Below are 24159 nucleotides of genomic sequence, written 5' to 3'. Positions count from 1 at the left end.
GGTACAGACAGTTTTATAGCCCTTTGGGAATAATTCCAAATTGCTCTCCAGAATGCTTGGATCAGTTCACAACTCCACCAACAGTGCATTAGTGTCCCATTTTTCCCATATCCTCTCTGACATCCAACATTTTCCTGTTTGTCATATTAGCCAATCTGATAAGTGTGAGGTGATACCTCAGAGTTGATTTTATTTTCATTTTTCTAATCAATAGTGATTTAGAGCATTTCTTCATATGACTATAAATAGCTTGGATTTCTTTGTCTGAAAACTGTTCATATCTTTGATAATTTATCAATTGGGGAATGACTTACATTTTTTATAAATTTGATTCAGTTCCCTATTTGAGAAATGAGGCCTTTTTCAGAGATACTTATTGCAAAATTCTCCCGCCTACCGTTTTTGGTTTTCCTTATAATTTTGGTTGCATTGGCTTTGCTTATACAAAAACTTTTTAAATTTTATTTAATCAAAATTATCTATTTTACATTTTGTAATGCTGTATCTATCTTCTTTGGTCCTAAATTCTTCCCTGATCCATAAATCTGACAGATAAACTATTCCATTCTCTCTTAATTTGCTTTATGGTAACAACTTTCATGTATAAATCATGTACCCATTTTGACCTTATTTTAGTATATAGTGTGAGATGTCATTCTGTATCTAGTTTCTGCCATATTGTTTTCTAATTTTCTCAGCAGTTTTTGTCAAATAATGAGTTTTTTGTTCCAAAAGCTTGAATCTTTGGGTTTATCATATACTAGATGCTATGGGTTTCTTTGAGTGTATGTTAAGGTATAGTTTTAGACTTTCTACTAAAGTTCATCCCTCTTTAATCAGTTAATCAATCAATAAGTATTAAGTACTATACTTTATTATTTTCTATTTTACTATTCCTAGGCACTGTGGTAAGTTCTGGAAATAGAAAGGCAAAAACAGTCCTTCCTCAAAGAGCTTACACTCTAATAGAGTAAACAATGTGTGTGTGTCTAGGTGTAGATACAAGATATGTACAAATAAGGGGAAATTCCTATAGCTCAGTAGCCTGAGAAAGGACTCCTGTATAAGATGATAGTTGATTTGAGTCTTGAAGGAAGCCAGAGATTCAAACAGGAAGAAATGTTGAGGAAGAACAGCAATTTTTTCTGTAAAATATGAGGCCAAATTATTAGCTAAGAAGATGGGAGTAGAGGAAGCCATAGAAGGTTTAAGGAGGGGTGAAGAAGTTTGGAAGAGCTGCTGTGGAGAATGGGATAGTGAATTAATAAGGCCAGTAAAGAAAAATTGTCTAGCAGCAGTGAGGACCCAGTTGAGGTTGTGTAACATAAATTGGTAGTGGACCTAGTGAGAATGGTTGCATGATTTTCTTTACCTTTGTTCAGTAGCATGTGTGTAGGAGTGAAGGCAGTAAATGGTACTAGTGAGCCAATGCTGAGGCTTGGCAGGGCATAATTGATGAAATTATAAGGGGGCTAGGGATCAAGAGAGGAGGAAAGAGTGGAATTGAATTGGTTCAACAAGACATCAAGATAAGGAAGAAGAGAGAGTGACAGGGGAGATGGCCTGGGAAAAAACTGAGGGCTCAGGTGATTGGAGGCCACAATGGGGACAAAGAGCAGGGTTTTGTGTGGGAAGACTGGGGGAAGAGGTAAAAAGCCAATGGGTTATGGTGAGATAAGGGGATTTTGGAATTCTTGAATGTGGAAGTATGCTTTTGTGGGTGATAGCAAGATCAAGGGTACATCATGAACCAAGGTCATACAGGTAGTAAGTAGCAAAGCTAAGACTCCAGATCTGGTTCTCAGATGTTAAATCCAATGCTTTTTTCCACTGTATGATTTTGTCTCTTATTTATAAATTGGGGTGTTTGTTCTTATTTTCAAATCATGGTACATGAGGGGGCAGCTAGGTGGTGCAGTAAATAAAGCATCGGCCCTGGAGTCGGGAGGACCTGAGTTCAAATATGGCCTCAGACACTTGATACTCATTAGCTGTGTGACCCTGGGCAAGTCACTTAACCCTAATTGCCTAGCCAAAAAAAATCATGGTACGTGAGATCTAGAGGGAAAAAAGTAAGACTCTGAATTTCCTGCCCAAAGTGGGAGAAAAATAAGGAGATGAGAAAAAGTTACTGCTATTTTTTTTAAAAAGGAAATGTTTTGGTGATGTGACAAAAAAAGGGTTCATTTGGGACACTGAAAAACATCTCACATGGCTTCATTCTGTGCAGAATTATACACGTGTTTCCCGTTTTCACCCTATTCTGGTAAATATTAAGGAACTGAACATGGCCTTTCTATGCTTCCTCTAAGTTCCCAAGCTGCCTTTCTAATCTTTGCAATCATCATAGAATCATAAGATCTTATGATTTTAGACAATATATAAGAACAAATGCAGGTCCTTTCCATCTCTTCTCTTTCTTTATGACACTTCCTTCCCAGTGGTGGTGTGTTTCAGTATCATTTCCTATCCAGAAATTGAATGGTTCCTCCCCAGCAGGGTATGGATGCTCTCCTAGGAAGGTTCTTAGCTTGGAGTAAGGACCATTGAATATAATGGCAGCTGTACAGGTTAATGCCTAATGTCAATATCCCTCCATAAAGGTATTTCCTTGTTATCTTCAGATAATCATACTTCCAGGAAGGTTTTGAGCCTTCTTGTTATCTTTTCATTGTCGGTGCAAGGGCTAGTAACCAGTTTCCAGACAATTCATTTCCTCTTTGATCTCTAGGGATGCCATACTACTACTGATTCAACTAATTAATAGAACACAAACAGGGTTTTGTCTCTCTCCTTGATATTTTACTAAGTACTTCATGTCTCTCCAAATTGACCAAAGAAGTCAGGAAAACCTGAGTTCAAATCCAACCTCAAATGCTTACTAACTGTGTGACCCTGAGCAAGTCACTTAACCTCTTTCTGCTCAGTTTCCTCATCTATAAAATGTGGATAATAATAGCACCTACCTCTCAGGGTTGTTGAAAGGTGAGGATCAAATGAGATAATAATTGTAAAGGGCTTAGCACAGTGCCCGACACATAATAGATGCTATACAAACATTAACTGCTATTATTATGATTATTTTCATTATTATTAACATTGATAAGTAAAAACAGTAAAAGAATAAATTTAGAAGCACAATGAAACGCAACAATTCTCTTCAGAATAGGATTCCTATTAGGAATAAAAAAAAAGGAAGAAGAAATTTCATCTCTAAAGGAAATATCTTTAGGCTATACCAAATAGACTTAAAAACAAAACAAAACAAAACAAAAAACCCCTTAAAAATAAATTCCCCGCAAGAGTTTCCACATGAAATGTGGCTCAGCTGTTTCACAATATACTCCCCTCATATCCAGAACTCTCTTTGTAACAAAGAAAAAGCTAAAACAACCCACAAAGTGATCTTATCTACAGTGTATTCAACATTCCACATCCTTAGTCCTCTGATTTTATTTCAAGAGGATGAAAGTATATCTCATTATCTGACTTCTGGAACCAAAACTGGACATTGCATTGAATTAGAGTTCAGCTATCTTTTAGTGTTTATTATTGGTTGTTGTCCTTCATGCTTGAAGAGGACCAAAATGACATCACTATATTTGGAACAGGGGACCGTGTGTCTAACTACAGCTGGTCAGACAAGCTTGAAAGGCTCTACCACAGGTTGGGCACAAATAGTCCACGGGAACATTTGGAGTAGAGAGATCTCTAAATGTGTGCATCTCATGTTTCTTTTGAGCTACTGCTATTCTGCTTTACTCATAGAGCACAGTGCCTTCTTTGCTGCAGGCATGCCATGCTAGGTGGTCCTGTACCAGTGTCTCCTGTGTCTCACAGTTGATTCCAAAATTCTTCAGAAAGACTTGAGAGTATCCTTGTATTGCTTCTTCTGACCTTGTGAGTGCTTGCCTTGTGTGAGTTCTCCATAAAATAATATTTCTTTACTCAGAATCAGTTCATAAAATCTTCCCATTTTCTTAGATTCTTCACATTCATCATTTCTTGCAGTGAAATTATTTTCCGTTGCATTCATATACCATGATTGGTTCAGCCATTCTTGAGTTGATTTGCACTCACTTTGTTTTCAGTTTTTTGATAGTATTAAGTCCTGATATGAATACTTTCATTTATGGAATTTTTTCTTGGTCTTTGAGCCCTTTGGGGGAGGGGTGTATGGCACACAACTTTTAAATACAGTATAAAATATTAAGAAAAAGAAAATAATTTTTATTTATGTTAGTTGTTCTACTCACTTCCCTTACAATCCCCACATAATCCATACTTTAAACTCCATGTATGTCTTCTTATCACAGTGTGGATTAGCAATAGATAAAGTAGGCAGTCCTCTAGGGATGCAGGGTATACAAGGAGCGACACTTTTAATATTTGTTGTTGTTGTTCAGTCACATCTGACTCTCCATTTTGGGGTTTTCTTGGCAAAGATACTGGAGTAGTTTGCTGTTTCCTTCTCCAGCTAATTTTATAGATGAGTAAACTGAGGCAAACAGGGTTAAGTGACTTGCCCAGGGTATTACTTTTTTTTAATGCATATAATTCTAAAATTAAAAAAATTCAGCTCTCCATGGCACAGAGGTATTTATTTTGTTCTATGTATTATGGCAGCTCGGTGGAGTAGTGGATAGAGCGCTGGGCTTCAAATCGGAAAGACTCATCTTCATGAGTTCAAATCTGGCCTCAGACACTCATTAGTTGTGTGACACTGGGCAAGCCACTTAACCCTATTTGCCTCAGTTCCTCATCTGTAAAATAACTTGGCAAACCACTCCAGTATCTTTGCCAAGAAAATACCAAATGGGGTCACAGAGAGAAAAACGACTGAACAACAGCAAATTATGGCAAAAGATGTAAGTCTCAGACACCACTCTTAACAGGGGTATAATTTCAGACTTTGCCTTTTAGACACAAATGCCTTGAGATGACCCTCTGTGTTAGCCCTTCAAGTGGCTATTCGGAGAATCGTGAAGGCTCCTTGTTAGCTCCATGAGGGCAACAACACCCAACTCTGTCGTGGCCACTTGACTAAAGTTTCTTTGGTGTTTTGTCATTTTACTAGTATTGGAACCCAGATGAGTAATGTTACAAGCTGTTCACACTTAAACTATTTTCAGTATCATAAAATGATTCTTCTTTTTTTTTTACAGCTCCAAAGGGTATTCTTCATTTGTCTCCTGATATTTATCAAGAGATGGAAGCAAGCCGCAACAAAGTAGTTTCTGACTTTGCAGTTAGCTATTTGTCATCCAACGAAATGAGCCAGCCTTCAAGCTCTTTCTTTAGCCTATCTCCACCATCAAATAGCACTGCTACAATAGCCAGGGAATTCCTTATGAATGGGACATCTCCGACAGCTGAAACCATAGGTTTGAAAGGAAATTCTCCTACTTCCCCCTGCCCTATAATGCAACCTTCAAGACAACTGGAATATTTAGCAAGGATTCAAGGCTTTCAGGTATGAAACAAAATCTCTTCATCGACTTAAAACTCAGCATTTATATCTGAGAGTTTTATCCTGCCTTTCAGTGTGCAAAGATGGATGAGCTTATGAAAACATGTAAAGCCACATATGTATCATTTTCTTGTATTTTCTATCTGTCCAATAATGCCTTTGTTATATAGTTCTCTTCTATTTTAATTTTCTATTTTTCTTCTCATTTCCAATTTTTTCCTGTTTTTTTTATTTCTCAAGTGTACCTTTTATCATTCCCTCTTTAGCAAACACACAAAAAAGCCAGCCTTTCTGAGATGTTTATTGTTATCCTTGAGCTCATCCTCTTTTAAAAATTATTGTTGAGTTTTCCTAATGGAGAGTTTACTCATGAACAGTTTTTGCTATTGGTACTCCATTTATCAAAGAAGATAGATTGCTCACTATAAAATGTAATTTAAACTGGATATACTTTGTCCAGATTCAAGGCCTAGAAATGGCAATTTGTTTTATTCAATAAAATGATTTTCCATATAATATAATATCTGCATCAGATGTCATCATTGCATCCTGTTTCAATAGGAAGGCAAAGGAACTTGTAATTCTGTTGTACACATGAATAGGTGGTGGGAAGTTTGATTTCTAAAATACAGGATTATATTACTATAATAAGACTTCTGGAACACCTTCTATTTGGGGGAGGGAGGACTAATACTTTTGGATAATATAACTACTTTGGAGAGGAAATCTTTATGTGTAAACTTATTTCTTGGTTATTTTTAATCACTTACCAAACTGTAATTATTCATTAACTTTACTAGATAAATAGTTGTATCCTTCAAAGCTGAATAACTATGTTCCCCCTCTAATTTCATTATTTGAAGTTTGCTTTTCTCTGTCCTTTCCCTTAAAAATGAAATAATACCTGTGATTGAATGATGTCATTAGGAAAAATTACTTATATATAAATAATTTGCCTTACTAGATTATGAAAATGAGAGAGAAATTAATTTGCTTTTTTCCCCAGTATTTTTGAGTGTCCCATTATTTTCTTTTTCAGAAACCATAGATTATGTGAACTACATCATTAAGTGGTGTTTGAGTTTTTAATGTGGCAATTGTAAATGGCATAATTGAAGTGGCTCCAGGTTGTTTATTTCTCTAAGATTTTAAACCTTCCATGAAAAAGTTGTGTTTTTGAATATTTTCAGGCATTTGCTTTAGGGAAAATTAAAGGGAACTTCCTTCATTAAGTGAAGACATGAATGTACACCTAAGTTGCTGGAAAGAGTGAAATAAGTTAGAATTCTACTGGTCATCTGCAAAGAGAAAATAGAAGTTCATTAACTCTGTTGAAAAGAAATTCAATCCCCAGAGTTGTTTAAATCCAACAATAGCAATAGTAATATTTTATTCCTAGAGAGGCAAAGCTTAATTTATTTCCTGGTATTTCTTGAGGCTAGAACTGACTCCTACTTTCAGGAGTTAAAAGTTGAGGTGAATGAAGAAAGGGCTCCTGCGAGGCTGACAGCTAACTAACTCTCTCCAGAACTTCTTGTAAATTCAGCCAGTTGCTTTTCTCTGTTTAGTTCTTATCAGTGATAGAATTGAAGCTTTTAAAGATCTTGACTCCAACTAAAACGCCGTTCTCATATCACCAATTATCTAGGTAATTACTTAGGATTGTTTTTCAAGTTTATGATACCGAAATAATATATTTTTATCCTATGGACAAACTAAGCCATTTCCAGATTTCTATATTGTGATTTTTATGCAACAAGTAAATAGAAATGTATGCTTTTAAAACATGAATTGGCTTCTCTGGTTGAATGAGTTCAGTGTTGCTGTGAAATACTGCATTTCTGCTGAATTGCTGAGCTGAGGTTGATCAGTGAACAGAATCTCTGTGGGAAATAGCTTGCTTACTGGCCTGCCAGGGCATATCATAGCCTTCTCCTAATTTCCTTGCAGAAGGTTCTTTGTGTATGAGAAGTCAAAAGCCTGTATCTTTACAGGTAACTTTATCAGTCATATTTTCTCAGTAGCAGAATAGTACATTGAAAATACATAGCTTGCTTTGTGGTTTTCTGAGTGATTTCTTGGATCCTGCTGTAATTGATTGCACAGATATATAAGATGAGAATATTTTTAATAACACTGTCCTAAGTTTTTTTTTTCATTTCTGGATTTTAAAAACCAGTAAATGCCTTTGCTTTTTTTCACGAGTATTTTTTTTATTTCTGTATAAAACATTTTATTTAATATGTTTTGTGTAAACTTTTTTCAATTTTTTTTAAACCTAAGGTGATATGATTTAAATAAACCTGCCAGGCCAGTCTATATGTAACATGAGCCATATTGTATCACAAGCTATAAAGATGATTTTTATGAAAAAAATTTTCAAATTTCATTACCTATTATTTTAAAAATATATTTATGGATATTTTCCAATTCTCACATCATCATAGTTATCCTAAGTATATCTCTCCTCCTCACCCCCAAGAGAGCCATCCCATGTAAAAAATAGTATTTTGTAAGAGAAAAGAAAATCAGCACAGCTGGTAAATACATTGAAAAAACCTGAAAACGTGTGCACTGTGTAATAACTGTGGACTTTTGTGAAGGGATGGGTTACTGCTGTCCTCTCTTATCTCTTTATTGAAGTCCTGCTGGATCTTTATAATTTTGTTGCATTTACTTTTGATGTTTGTTGTCTAGTTGTTCTTTCCATTTATATTTCCATATATATATTGTTTTCTTGGCTACACTTGCTTCCCTCTGTATCCATTCACATAGATCTTTCCATGCTTCGTTTTATTCATTACACATACATCATTTCTTATAGTACAGTAATATTCCATTACATTCATGTATCACAATTTGTTTAGCCATTCCCTAGTTGATTGGCATTTACTTTGCTTCCAATTCTTAGCTAATACAAAAAGTACTGCTATAAATATTTTGCTATATATAGGGACTTTCTTCTTATTGATAAGTTCCTTAGGGTATAAGTCCAATAATGTAACTTCTGGTTCAAAAGATGTAGACATTTTAATCACTTTATTTGCATAATTCCAGATTGCTTTCCAAAATGGTTATACCATTTCACAGCTTCACCAACAATGTATTAGCATGCCTGTCCTTCCAACATTGACTATTGCCATTTTTTGACATTTTTACCAATTTACAGGGTGTGAAGTGAAACCTCAGGATTGTTTTGATTTACATTTCTCTAATCATTAGTGATATAGAACATTCTTTCATGTGGGAGGTAGGGAAGTGGTTCTGAGTAAGTTCAAGGTCAGTGATGTGCTAGTTAGTGTTTTGTTTTTGTTTTCGTTTGTTTTTTTAGCATTCTTTTGGATTCTGGGTGTCCTAGATCATGAAGGCAGTTGAAGTTGCTTTATCTTTGGCACATAATTCCTATTTTGGAGAGGCTTGAGAGGTGGTGGGGATCAGAAAAAATATCTAGTCATCCATCATGTTGCTTACAAGACCCTCAGTTGCTATTATTTAAATAGAATATGTAGTGACTAATCTCTTACCAAAATGTACATACACACATCTAGTACTTAGAAAAAACAGCAAACTGAATTCAAGTAACTATTGTTATGAAGCCAAGTAACTGTCAAAATAAAATTGAATATGAATAAGCATTCTCTGTAATTCTTTTGTTTCCTTAGTCTGAAATGAATTTTTATTACATTGCAGATTTTCAATCACTACCATAGATGAAAATGTGATTCATTGAATTTGTTTTTAGAGTAGCTTTCAGAATTATATCTTTCAAAATTTTAAAAAATTGTATTGTTATAAAGGGTTAATAATTATATATAGTGGTAGTTCTGTAAAATGTGGACTTTCCTCCATGTAATTATGTAACTAAATCTCTTCTCAATAACACTTTATTTAAATCCATTAATTTAACTTAATTTAATTAATAAAACATTTATTAAATGTCTATAATATGTAAGAAACTGAGCTTGGTACATGAATGAAAAATAACAGTACTTGCTCCAAAGAGTTTTATAGTAGAGTAGTGGGATGAGACATGTACCCAAATAGACGTATAATATATAAGTTCAAGAAAAATTCTTAAATCCAGCAGCAAGAAGATAGCTTGAAAATTAAAGGAGGGGAAGGATCATTTTTCATTGGGAGGTTTAGAGAAGGCTTTAGTAAAGACATGGTACCTGAGCTATCCTTTAAAGGATGTCAATAGGTAGAGATTTGGGGTGATTAGAGGGGAGAAAACTGTTCCAGACATGGAGATCAATGTGCATAAAAGCATAAAGGGAAGGGAGGACAGAATTAGATGAGAAAACAACAGATAGTCACTGTTGTATACAGTGTACTAAGTGTATACAGTGTATACAGTGTACTAAGGTTGAAGGGAGTAAAATAAATCTGGAAAAATAAGTTAGACTGTATGAGGCCTTGAAGGACCTGAATACTAAGCTAAAGATTTTATTTAACTAATTGGCAATGAGGACCACTGAAGGTTTTTAGGACAGTGAGGTCAGTCAGTCACTAAACATTCTTATACACACTTCACTGAGGATACAAAAAAAAAAGCAAAAGACAGCTCCTGCTCTTAAGGAGCGTGCAGTCTAATAGAGGAGACAACACGTAAGCAACTGTGAACAAACAAGCTGCACACAGGATCAATTGGAAATAACCAACAGAGGGAAGGCTATAGAATTAAAGGGGATCAGGAAAAGTTTCCTGTAAAAGGTGGGGTTTTTACCTGGGACTTGCAGGATGCCAGGGAATCCGAGACAGAGATGAGGGGTGGGGAATAGCTAGTTAAAATTCTTGGAGTCAGGAGACAGAGTATTTTGTTTGAGGAGCAGTAAAGAGGCCAGTCTTCCTGGGTCATACAATATGTGGTAGGATAGAAGGTGTAAGAAGCCTGGAAACATGGGTAAAGTCAAGGTCTTGAAGGGTTTTGAATTCCAGAGGATTTTTTTTTTTACTGAGGCAATTGGGGTTAAGTGACTTGCCCAGAGTCACACAGCTAGGAAGTATTATGTGTCTGAGGCCGGATTTGAACTCAGGTCCTCCTAACTCCAGGGCTGGTGCTCTGTCCAATGTGCCACCTAGTTGCCCCCAGAGGATTTTTTATTTGATCCTTGGAGTAATAGAGAGCCATTGGAATTTATTGAGTAGGTAAGTGATATGGTCAGACCTGTGATTTAGGAAGATCACCTTGACAACTAAGTGTCCTGAAGTAGGGAGAGAATCATGACAGATAGGCCAACCAAACGGGTATAGTCCAGACATAAGGTGATGAAAGCCTGCACCAAGGTGGTGGCAATGTCAGAAGAGAGAAGGGGGTATATGCAAGAGATCTTATGAAAAGTAAAACTGACAGGCCTTGGCTACAGATTGGATATGAGGGGTGAGAGTGAGGAATAGAGGATAACACTTAGGTTGAGAGCATGAGTGACTGGGAGGATTGTGGTTCCCTCAAAAGCAATGGAGAAGTTAGGAAGTGAGGAGGGTTTGGAAAGAAAGAGGATGAAGTCATTTTTGGACATATTGAGTTTAATGTATCTTCAGGACATTGGAGGTCAGTAGAAGTTAGGACAAGATAGGTAGAATTGAGAATCATCAGCACAGAGATGATAACTGAATCTGTGAGAGCTGATGATACCATTTACCAAGTGAAATAGTATAGAGGGAAAAGAGAAGAGTATCCAGAATAGAGATCTGTGGATAAGGTGATCAGATTTACATATTAGGGCAACTACTTTGGCAATGATGTGAAGGACGGGTTGGGAAAAAGTTTGAGTGGATATAGAGATTCCAATTAGTGGGTTATTAAAATAGCCCATTTTAGTGATAATAAAAGCCTGAACTTGAGAGGAAAGATGCAAGAAGGGATAGATACAAGAGATATTTCAGAGATGGAAATCGATAGTATTTGACAAATTATTGAATATGGGTACTGAGGAACGAGGTAGTTTCAGAGATATTTCTGAGGTTGCACAGACCTAGGTGTCTGGCAGAATGGTGTGACATTCAGAAGAGGGCCAGGTTGGGGAGGGAAATGATGAGTTCAATTTTTTACTTACTTTGTTTGAGCTGTTGGAACATCCAAGTAGAGAGTGGAGTACAGTTGATAGGATGGTACTGAAAATATGTATTTCAGAGCAGTTTGTATAAAGGTAATACTTGAAATAATAAATGTGGATGTACGTACCTAGAAGGAGTTCAGAGAGAGAGAAGAGTATTTAGGGCATAGCCTTAAGAGACACTCACATTTAGGAGAAGGGAGAATAAGAGGAACTATAGAAAGAAATTAAAATGAGGAGGTTAGAGAGGGAAGAGGAGAACCAACAGAGCAGGGTGAAGGTAGTCTTCTGGCAGTTAGAGAGTGATTGTGTGGTAAGGAGGATTATGAGGAAGGCTGCAAGTACATTAGTCTGTTGTGAAAAATCTAGCTTTAGAGTGATAAGATCATTTGAAATAATAACTGGGTCAAGGGAAGGTTTTTTTTTTAAGATAAAGAATTCAGGAGCATGCAATGCAAGTAGAGCAGGTGGAACTAACTAGTTATAGGGAAGTCTGGAGATGAGATTGTGAAGATACTAAGGGGACCAAGGAGGTAGAAAGGAAGAAAATGGAGGGCACAAGTAGAGAAATTGGCTTTGCCAAGGAAGAGGACTATTTCATTCTGTCAAACTGGGAAGAAAGAGAAGGTGATGGGAGGAAACAGTTTTTAAATGTGGGAAGGGGAAATGAAAGCACTCTTTGCAGCTTTAATCTTCCCATTAAAGGTGGAGGTGAGGTTAGTGTACAGGGGGGTCGGGTGAGTAGTTAAGGTACAATTTGGTTAGAAAATAAGTTTTGAGACATCTCTCATGTGAAATGTTAACGAGAGTCAATAAAAGATTTCTATGCATCAATTGAGGGCCCAGTTGAGACATAATAATAAAAATGGACACTTTCAAGCCATTTTAGGCTTTCTAAAATTAATTTTTATCCACAACAATGCTATGAGGTAGGCTTGGGAGGGGAATCAGGGAGTACTTCATGTAGAAGCACATAAATCGCATTTTGAAACAAGTAAAGAAAGGATTTTAAGAGATGGATATGGGAGAATACATTCCAAACATAGAGCAAAACATGCGCAATAACATGGAGACAAAAGAGAGCAAGAAAAGAAATAGGCATGTGTACTAATCCTAGAACTAAATGTGGAACATAGAGTGAATGAATGGAAGTAGTATAAGATTGAAAAGGTAAATTAGAGCCAGATTATAGAGGGTCTGTAATGGGAAAATCAGGAATTCATATTTTATTCAGAAGACAATCAGACTTCCCTAAAGGATAGATTGTGTCAGGATAGACTGAAGATAAGAACATTTAAGCCATTAGAGTAATCCATAGGAGGAAAGACAAGGACCAGAACAAGGGTAGTTTCAATGGGTATTGAGAGGAAGAGAGGTAAACCAGAGTCGCTGTGAGGATGGAATAAATAGGATTTGACAACTGGTTGAATATACAGAGTTAGAGAGAATAGAGAAAAGGGAGAGTCAAAGACAATAGAGGCTAAGATCCTAAGTGACAGGAAGGAAGTTATCAATAGAAATATAGAAATTAGGGGAGGGATAAGTTTTTAGGAGAAGATGATGAATTCCATTTTGGGCCTGTTAGGACTGGCAGAACATCAAATGGAAATATCTAGCAGAAGTTTGAGACATGGCACTAGCTCTGAAGAGAGATTAGTGGTGGAGGTATATATATGTATATATACATATATATGTGTGTGTGTGTATATATATATATACACACACATATATATATATGCCATAATTGAAACTATGGGAATAGTTTAGGAGTAGTATAGGAAAGTATGAAAGGAGGGAGAGAGAGAGAGAGAAAGCATAAGAGTGCCATTGGAGAGAACCCTAGGGCATACAAAAGTTTGAGAGAATTAGGAGCTTGTAAAAGAGACAGAAAAGGAATAGTCAGAGACAGAAAGCAAAGGATGAGAATTTATTAAGAAGAGGAAGAATGGTCCACAGTGTCAAGTGGCACATAGATATCAAGGGGGATAAAGTCATTAAAAAGATCTTGTAATTTAGTAATAAGGAAGTCATTAAGTGACTGTGGGAAGAGAGGCATTTCAGTGGTGGTAGCCAGATTATAAGGAATTGGGGGTACAGAGTGCAGAAATGAAAGCAGATTATAGAATACTCTTTCTAGAAGTTTGGGATGGATGGTAAGGAGAGTAAAGAATATGAGGGTTTAAGAGAACTGAACTCATTTGTAGACTCTAATAACTAATAGAGAGCAAAGGCTGTAAGTGCATGAGAGAGAAGGAATGATTGATAGAGAAAGGTTACAGAAGAGATGAGGGGACAAGAGATGGAAGATTAGAAATATTAGAAATTTCATTCTCTGAGATAGGAGCATACATGGCATGATAGAGAAGTCAGAGTAATAGAGGATGCAAATTGATAGAATTGAGGTCAAATGGCTTAGGTCTTAGTGGCAACTAGTTAGCATAGTGGACGGAGGACAGGATTTGGAATCAGGAAAAACTGGAAAATCAGACTGCTCTGCAACCCTGAGCAAGTCACTTAAAAATCTCCTACCTGAGTTTCTTCATCTGTAAATGAGTACATAAATAATTATGTAAATATATTTATATGTAATATTATATAAATATATTTATATATAATATTATATAAATAAGGTGCAAATCTGTCTTCTGAGACACAGTAAGATAAGTTGGGTGAGTACAGAGAAAGGAGATGTGGAACAGCCCTTGTAGAAAGTGTCAATAAGATCTAAATAAAAAGATTTGCTATACAGAAGTGAAAGTAACAGCTAGTAGCACAGTAGATAGAATGGCCAGCCTAGAGTCAAGAAGACTTATCTTTCTGAGATCAAATCTGGCTCCAGACACTTACTAGCTGTTTGAACTGGGCAAGTCACTTAATCCTGTTTGCCCCAGTTTCCTCATCAGTAAAATGAGCTAGAGAAGAAAACCACTCTAGAAAGCCTCAAATGGAGTCACAAAGAGTCAGTCACAACTGAAATGACTGAACAATAAAATACAGTAGTGAGGATACACTTGAGGGTAGAATAAAATGGGAGTGGACCTCTCCCTCTCAGTGTGATTTTGTGATTTTTCTCCAGTGTTGTTTGGCATCTTTCAGAATAAAAATGGAGAAACCAGATGGAATTAGCTCAGGATTGAGGGTTTTTAGGGCAGGTACCTGCTGTTCAGGGGTACATAGTATCACAGATCAAGAGTGGGTAGGGAAGAAAGTGAATATAGTTAATTGATTGGGAAATAGGAAGGAGCGTTTATTTGAATAAATTTTTAGAGGACTAGTTGCACAAAAAATAAAAATAAATAATTTAGTAACCAACCTCTATTTCCTTTAGATTAAATGTCATAGTTATTTATTGTGATACAGATGTAAATGTACCTGTCACCTTTTCTGATGATCATTTCTAGCTTAATTTAATTTCAGTTTGTCTTTTTATGACACCCTTTTTTATCATCTACTAAAAAGTGATATATATGAAATGTTCAGTATAAAAATAGGAAAAGTAGTGCTTATGCATGTTTTATGTAAAGAACATAATTTGGCACTCACATTGCAAAACCATAAATGGCAAATTCACTTTGTTAGAAAAAATCCATAATTGTTTCTTATAGGGGCTTTGCTCAATTCTCATGTTATGTATTGGGGTATTATCAGCAAAATGAGGCTTCCAATGGGGACCTTTGTAATAATTTTTTAAATTCAAAGCTTTCTTTTAAAAACGTGATTCAAATCCTATACATTTCAACTAATGCAACTAGGTGGTGCAGTTGATAGAGTGCTGGTCCTGGAGTCAAGAAGACCTGATTTCAAATTCTGCTTCAGTTATTTACTCTCTGTGTGACCCTGAACAAGTTAATTGGTCTCCATTTGCCTCAGGTTCTTCATCTTTAAAATGGGAATAGGAATAGCACCTATCTCCCAAAGTTATTGTGATGAATAAAATGAGATATTTGTAAAAAGACCTTTGCAAACCTTAAAATACTCTATAAATGCTAGCTATTATGATAATTGTTGTTTGTGCTTTGTTCTTATTTTGTGATGTTTATAATATTATAGTGAAGAAAACAGTCTTCTAAGTCTTTCTTCTTTAGAATCTCACCTTAGCACAATTTACATTAGGAATTATTTTGGCTGGTTTTCTTGAGAATCTGACAATGTCCCTTTGATTTCCTTGATTCTCTTATATTGCTTTAAATTTATAATCTGTACCTTTTACTATCAAGGCAGCAACTTACATTTTTTGTTTGTTTGTTTGTTTTTGGAAAAGCAAGAGTCTTCTTAAAAAGTTTTTGTTTGATTTTTTTTTTAAGCTGAGTCTCTTTTTCTTGCCCAGGCTGGAAGTGTAGTGGCCACTCACTACTGATCAGCCCAGGAGTCTTGACCTGTTCCATTTCTGACCTGGGCCAATTTGCCCCTGCTTAGGAAGCCTTTTGACCATTCCCCTGCCAGGGCTTCTCCACATTGTTGGCCCTAGTGCAGATCTCAGCTCACTGCAGCTCAGACCTCTGGAACTCAAGAGATCCTCCAACTTCAGCCTCCCCAGGAGCAGGCACTACAGGTGTGCAACACCATACCTAGCTAAAAATTTTGTTTTTAAATTAGCATAAGTGAAAATATTTCCTATTAAGGGCATATGATGACAAAATTTTTTACTTTTAAAAACATACTTTTTTTCTCCATGAAGCTTAATTACGAGTATTACTTCAGAGCCCAGACTATTCTGGTTATTACATAAATTGTACATTGCAGTGGATATATAGGTCTAGAATTGGTTTAGTGGACTCTATTCTTTTTGGCAAATAACCTTAGTAATCCATACTGACTAAGTCATCCCTGATCCTAAGGACACCAGAGACACTGAATCAGTTATGGAACTCTCTTAGGAATTTGATATGCTTTGTGATTTTTCCCAGGGTTCACATTTAGTCTGTGATACCTTGAAACCCCGCCCCCCCCCAGAACTGTCCCAGGAATTCTTAGAGCTTTGGATTAATCTGGTCCAGATCTTCCTGGGGTTTGAGCATTTAATGGCTTTGACCTCATGAATACAAGTCAATCTCATCATTTCCCTTCATTACTGTATATTGTCATTCTCTATAATTCCTATCCATTATTGTTATATATTGAAAATACAGTAGATTTATTGCTTTTCAGTTATTCAAAGTTTTGAAATCTGCAAAGAAAAAAATAAGTATTAGAATAGATTTATGAAGGGCGCAGTGATTTTTAACAAATAAGAAATGATGAGCCTATATGCAAAGTACCATCCTTGCCACATTATGCTTGATGTAAATCTGAGGTGAACCACTGCAGCATAGAAAATTATTTACATGTTTGCTTTCTTGAGATAAGGAAACCTATAGCTTTCTGATTTTATGAGATGGTTTTCATAAAGAAATTTCAATTTGCCTTTAGTTTTCACAGCTTCACATGATAAATTCTACCATTTGGAATCATGTGAAAATTAAACCTTTAAAGAAAATAAATCCTGTATCTATAGGTAGATTCTTACTTTTGAACCACTTCTTTTAAAACATTACTGTGCAATTAGGGAGTCTCATGTTTTTTTCCATATACAAGTTTGGCAGTGATAAGATTTTTAGGTGGGAACATTAACTTAATTGTAAGAAGTCTCCACATCTATCAGGTGTCACCAGTCAAGTTGATGATTGAAGATTTGATACTGTCTCCTAGCGCTTCAGAGCTACAAGAAAACTATTTGTTTTCTTCTTGCTTTTTTTCAACTAGTCTAAAACATCTTATTACTAAAAACAACTAGAAATGTAAACCCAATCAGATAATGGTATGTGGATTATTGTAGACTACAGTAGTAAAAGATTTATTAGCACCTACTGGAAAAATCCAAGGAGAAGCATGCCTCTTTTAAGCAGCACGAGGACATGCTTCATGTCTAATTTCTTCTGTTTTATTGCTATGAAATCTCTACTATGTGGAAAGTATTATTATTTTATATAGATCTAGTTGTGTTACACCCCTTCTCAAATATCTTTGGTGGCTTCCTGTTGTCTGTTTATTAAGCTGAAATTTATTTGCCTGGTGTTCAAGGCTCTCCACAAATGTCACCCTCCTCCCCTCCCCCCCTTTCTACCAGTTCCTTCATACATTTACTCCCACCAAACTGGACTGCTACTACTCTCTTGACCCTTCAATACACATCTGGTGATGTCTTGTTTCATTATCTTTGTTCTCATCATTCCATATGCTGGCAATGCCTATTGAGTTCTCTCTGGTTTTCTTTCTTTTCTTTTCGATAAAATCCCCCTCAGAGAGTAGTTTGTTTTAAACCTCTTTATGCACTTATCAAATGATATTATATATTATAGCTATCTGTGATTTTGTCTTATATTCCCACTAAGTAAACATTAAGTTCCATGAGAATCACAGAACTTTTTAGAATTGAAAGGGCCCTCAGTGGCCATCTCATTCAGCCTAGACCTGAAAGGACTCTCCACTTGATTAGTGCTCAGCCTTTGCTCTTATTCTTAAAAAAAGCTATCATGTAATTCCCAATGGCTTCAGTGGATTCTCATATGACATGAATTCAAGATCTTTCATCATGCTAGTTTCCTTCCTCTGGATGATCACCTTAAACTGTGGTACCCAGATCTGAATAGAATACTTCAGATGTAGTCTGACCAGGAGAGAATACAGAAGGACTATCACTTCCTTATTCCTGTAAGCTATGGTTCCCTTAAAGCATTCCAAGATCACGTGAGTTATTTTGGCCGCCACATCACACGATTTATTCCTGTCAAGCTTGCCATCCATGATAGAGGTGTAGCTTTTTCATTTGCCTTTTATTAGTAATTAGCAAACTTTTACCAAAGCCCCAATATAAATAGAAGCTGTCCTTATCCTTTGTGAGAGCTTGATTAGAAATCAGGCTTTTGGCTCTTTCTCATCTCTTCTTCCTGTTAATCTGACTTAAAACTCTCAGATCTACAGAATAGACCTTGCTGCTGATCATATGGTCTCATTAAAACTTGACCAGTAGTCCCTTAGGAATTTTAGTGGCCATGAATGTGATATGAGATCTGACCAGTATATATGTGTCCAGTCCAGGTGCCTGGGAAGATTTACTAGTAGGATTATTCCAACTCCTGTAATCTCTATTGATCCTGGGAGGTATTAATAGCAGACCTCATAACAGAGTTAACTGCCCAAGTGGTATGATGTCATTTTGGTGATCATAAACCCCCTAAGTTATATGATTTACTTCCATTTGTTGAATCTCCTGCCACAGCTTAGACTGTCACTTCCCCCACTCCCTGCAAGACAATTTTGCCATGGCACCACTAATTGGAGCCCCCAGCTTATCTCTCATTTCTGAACTGCCTAATTCACTTTCCTTCTAGTAAATATTCACCTTTCTTCAGTACATTGTGCCTAGTATAATGAGCAGATAGTATGCATTGTACCCTTGAAAAATATCTGAATTGACATGATGGAAATTACTTTAACTTCTGTCTTAACATTTTTATTCTCAATCCCAAATGTGATATTTCATACCAATTATGGCTTCTAGCCTCATTTCCCCCCTACAGTTACCTAATGTATTGCAATCTTCAGAGTCAACCATTACTTGGATTACTTGGAGACTGCCCAGGCAAACCTGCAGTGTACCCTATAAGCAACCAAAGTGATCTCAAACCAAAGACTATCTGCCATATCATTGTTAGGAAGCCAGGCACAGAAGGGATTCTAGCTATCCTTTCACAACCTCTGTATCATTCAAGTATTAAGTCCATTGGCCTGTGGATTAGGACTACCCTCATCTCAGAGCTTGTATCTACTGTTCTGCTCTTCCTTTTTAAAACAGGCTCACCTTGACCCCAAATTTCATCTATCAAATTCCTACTCTCTCCTGCTAATTTTGGATGAGCAAGAGGAACGCATAGTCCTAAAGATCCTAGCATCATGTGGGCTGCTTCAATATCCAAGAAATTGTCAGGGTACGAGGTACCAGGACAGGACGTGGAAGCTAGTGGGCAACATGCATTCCACAGCACTGGTAGAGATTTTCCACCATTACTAACCAACCAAACCCCAGCCTCAGGTTCTAAGAAAGGATGATGGGGAGGGATGATGTCTATCCTGTAGCAGTACTCCATGTTAGGTCTCAGCCTCACTAACCCAGGAGAACAAGGTGAGAGTATTGTATACATACCACCATCATGAAAGAATGATGCCTTAGCCAAAGAAGGTATACTAGGTATGCTGTCACTTTGCTAACACTGATAAACTTGTTTTTACTGACTATGTTAACTTCCTTGACTTCAGACTGCTGCTTTGAACCCTATTTCCCATCTCCAGCCTTGCCCATTGAATTTGGCATTCACAATGAACTTTGGCTAGACCAGGAAGTTTCTAGCACACACTTTGTCACATCATGGCTTAACTCATATTCTCTTCTGAAATCATTTTTTCTCAGGCCCTAGTGATCAATGTAATCTATTGGAGGTAAAGACAGCATTTCCCCCTCTCCCTTTAGTTTGTGGGGATCTGATAGAAACCCTGGTGCAGTGCGGAGGTATGGTCTAACCAGAAGTTTGCTGTAGCTAAGTAAATATCAACCAGGTATTCTAGCTTCAAGTCCAGTGCTTTCTTTTGCAAAACTTCCTCTCATGACTAGAATACTGCAAGTAAAGGATATCTCTTACTCAGAAGGAATAATGAGATGAAATGGTCAGGAAGCAACATTGTATCTCAAAAAGCTCTACTGGTTTGTAGAAATTCATGAAGGAATAAGAACAGGAGTTGGGGAGAAGAGAAATTTTGGTGAGAGTATATTATAGTTGTCCAGCCCAAAATGATAATTATAATAGCTAATATTTATATAGCACTTACTATGTTCCAGGCACTAGGCTAAGTGCTTTACCATTATTAAAATTGATTTTCTTTTTTTTTAATTTTTAATTTTTTTTATTTTTAAAACTTTGGGTTACAAATTTTCTCCCTTCCTCCTTCCCCACACACCCTTATTGAAAAGGCAAGCATCTTGGTACAGGTTATAGATGTGTAGTCATGCAAAACACTTCTATAGTAGTCCTTTTGTGAAAAACTAAGTATATTTCCCTTCATCCTGCCCTATCCCCCATTTATTCTATTCTCTCTTTTGACCGTGTCCCTCCTCAGAAGTGTTTGCTTTTGATTATCCCCTCCCCCAATCTGCCCTCCCCTCTATCAACCCCCTGCTCTCTTGTCCCCTTCCCCCCTTATTTTCCTGTAGAGTAAGATAGATTTCCATATCCCATTGTGTATGTTACTCCCTCCTTAAGCCAAATCCTATGAGAATAAGATTCACTCATTCTGTCTCACCTTCCCCCCTTTCCCCTCCACTGTAAAAGCCTGTTCTTGTCTGTTTCATGTGAGGTATTTTACCTCATTCTACTTCTCCCTTTCTCCTTCTCCCAGTATAATCCTCTCTCACCCCTTAATTTTATTTTCCAGATATCACCCCTTCATCTTCAACTCACCCTGTGCTCTCTATCTATCTATACATACATGTAGTTTTTTTCCCTTCTGCTACCCTAATACTGACATGAGTTACAAATATCATCTTTCCATGCAGGAATATAAACAGTTCAACCTTAATAAGTCTCTTATCATTTCTCTTTCCTGTTTACCTCTTCCATGTTTCACTTGAGTCTTGTATTTGAAGGTCAAATTTTTTATTCAGCTCTGGTCTTTTCCGCAGGAATGCTTGAAAGTCCCCTATTTCATTAAATGACCATTTTTTTACCCTGAAGGATTATACTCAGTTTTGCTGGGTAGGTGATTCTAGGTTGTTATCCTAATGCCTTTGCCCTCTGGAATATCATATTCCATGCTCTCCGGACCCTTAATGTAGAAGCTGCTAAATCTTGTGTTATCCTGATTGTGATTCCACAGTACCTGAATTGTTTCCTTCTGGCTGCTTGCAATATCTTCTCCTTTACCTGGGAATTCTGGAATTTGGCTACAACATTCCTAGGAGTTTTCCTTTGGGGATCTCTTTCAGGAGGTGATTGGTAGATTCTTTCAATTTCTATTTTGCCTTCTGGTTCTAAAATATCAGGACAGTTTTCCTTGATAATTTCTTGAAAGATGATGTCTAGGTTCTTTTTTTGATCATGGCTTTCAGATAGTCCAATAATTTTTAAGTTCTCTCTCCTGGATCTATTTTCCAGGTCAGTTGTTTTTCCAATGAGATATTTCACATTCTCTTCTATTTTTTCATTCCTTTGGATTAGTGTTACAGTGCCTTGATTTCTCAAATTGTCCCTAGCTTCCAATTTTTCCACCTATCCTATTTAAAAAAAAAATCCTAGCCTGGTTCATTAGCACAGAAATAAACCAAATTCAACTGCTAGAAAGACAGTTGTACTCACAACTACACCACCAAACACACATGTAATTTATGACAGTGTATTTCCAGCTTTCAAATGATTGGTTCATAGCTGGATCCAGATGGAATGACAACAACTTCCCCTTATAAACTCCCAAACACACAAAATGAAATCTGTTGTGAAATATGAAATCTGTTGATAACTTTTAGTTTCCAGGAACTTCTAGTTACCATGAATGCCTTTGAAATTGCTTCCTTCTGAGACAAAACAATCAATTCCTCTCTCAAAGGCTTTTGAGACTCCATCATGCAATCATGGGTAGAACCTTTTCTGTGAAGAAACCACGCTACCCATTCATGGCACAATTTCTGGCAATATCAATTGGCTAATTACTATAATCATGAAGAATATAATAATTTAAACAGGCTTTGTGAAAAAGTACTGTAAAAGATATCTTTATCATCTATAATAGAAGCCAAATAAACTTCATTTCATATTTAGAACCATTAAAAACTACTACTAGAAATGTTGCAGTATCTCAAAGCATCTTTTCCTTGACTTGAATATAATATCATTTGGGGGCTTTAAAATCATGTGAATAATAAAGATTGAATTACAAAGATAGTTCCTAGGATTCCTTTTCCAGTCAAGTCAATAAACATTTAATAAGTACTTACTAGTAGTAGGCATTGTGCTAAGTGATGGAAATATAATACAAACAAATGAAAAAAAGACAGTCCCTGTCCTCAAGAAACCTATATTCTAAGGAGGGAAAGACAATCCATAAAAAAAGGAGCTGAAAAGGGTGTGGGGAGGAGAAGGTATGCACCTGGGGAAATTAAGGAGAAGTGCTGAGAGTCAGGAGTGGAGCAGGGAGAAGACTGAAGGACTGACCATGATTAGCCTGGACACTTCCTCAAAATGGAGAATCCAGGAGAAACCTACCAGTTAGGAGGCGGGGATGAAAGGTTCATTAAGGTTCTTCAGGAAGAATCTTCACTCTTCATCTCTGAATCTGTAAGCGTAGTGTCAATGGAATCTTTTGAAGCACAAAGGTTGGTATGTCCAAAATTATTTGGAGATATTGTGGAGTGTGTACCTCCTAAATTCTATGGACCTTGTTGACATGAAGTCTTTGTCTACATGCAATAATTAGCATTAATGTTACAAGCTGTCTAATTTCTATGACATGTAATAATGCAGCCTCACAGCCTTTCTTGCCAAATAAGGTTCAATCAAGAAGCACTCTTGGAGGATTGTGAAATCTCTATATAAGACATAACATGTTATGTAAGAAATCCCCCAAATTATGATGTTGAGACAAATGGTACAGTTTCTATAAGCAGCAATGCTCTGAACAGATTATTTACTTTGTGAGATTTAAATTTCAGAACAATGATGCTACAGGTAGGCTTTCAATAATTCCACATATTCATTAGATGACTTAGTCTTAAGTGATTAAGGAGTAGTGAAAAAAATTCAGTGGTTGATCATTGCTTATTGAATAAAACATAAGCTCTTTAACTCTGCATTCAAGGTTTTCCACAATCTGGCTCCTGCCTTAATTCATATGACTTCTCTTCATGCATGCTATGTTCCTGCCAGCCTGTTCCATGATCCTGTCCTACTCTCTCCTCAACTTTCTTGGAAAATAGCAAGCATCTGTTTAAGGTGGTAGATTTTGTTTACTCCAGGAGAGGCCAAAAGTGGTTCTGTATACAAATCCTAGCTGGATGACTGGCGTCAAACTCTTCAATATGATGAAAAGCAGTCATTTAATTACAGGGTTGGGTCAGCTATTCAACTGGCTACTGGGAGTTACTTAAGGGTGGAGTTATACTGCCTAAAGTTGTCCAGCATTAACTATATCTAACTGTTGCCATCAGAGGAAGTGTTGGGTCAAGTATCAGAAAAAATAGGCAAGGGATGCTAAGACATTCAGATGAAAGTCATTTTATTGCTACAAAATGACTCTGGGCAAAACTCTGACATGTCCTCAAGCTCTTTTCGACCTTCTTCATCCTTTCCTATGTGTCTATCTCCCACACCTCCCTTACACATGAAATAGACTCCTCCTACATCTCTGTTGAAATCCCTCACTTCCTTTAATGCCTTGTTTCGGTAGCACTTCATCCAAGAAGCCTTCACTAATTCTCCCTTTGTCTACACTTGAACTAAACATCCCCTCTCTCATTTTAAGCATGTGTTTTATCTGTCTCTTTGACTTCTTCTATAGACTTAGAACTTTTAACTTGAACTGTATTTTTTCATGTATATACTTTACCTTGTT

The 24159-nt window shown here is 36.6% G+C and overlaps 1 protein-coding gene across 3 annotated transcripts in view; it reads left to right on the top strand.

Annotated features, from left to right (window-relative positions):
- Positions 1–24159, top strand: part of LOC114054268 (double-stranded RNA-binding protein Staufen homolog 2-like) — a 405344-nt gene that overhangs the window by 258391 nt on the left and 122794 nt on the right. For all 3 annotated transcript variants that reach the window (XM_027877456.1, XM_027877457.1, XM_027877458.1), the window contains one exon: positions 5166–5473. In XM_027877456.1, the coding sequence (XP_027733257.1) occupies positions 5166–5473 (308 nt within the window). The remainder of the gene's footprint in view (positions 1–5165; positions 5474–24159) is intronic.

This window comes from Vombatus ursinus, unplaced genomic scaffold (assembly GCF_900497805.2).
Source record: "Vombatus ursinus unplaced genomic scaffold, bare-nosed wombat genome assembly UNPS02014812.1, whole genome shotgun sequence".
Lineage (NCBI taxonomy): Eukaryota > Metazoa > Chordata > Mammalia > Diprotodontia > Vombatidae > Vombatus > Vombatus ursinus.
The sequence above is the reverse complement of the archived record's forward strand: the minus strand, read 5'-3'. Positions and strand labels throughout refer to the sequence as shown.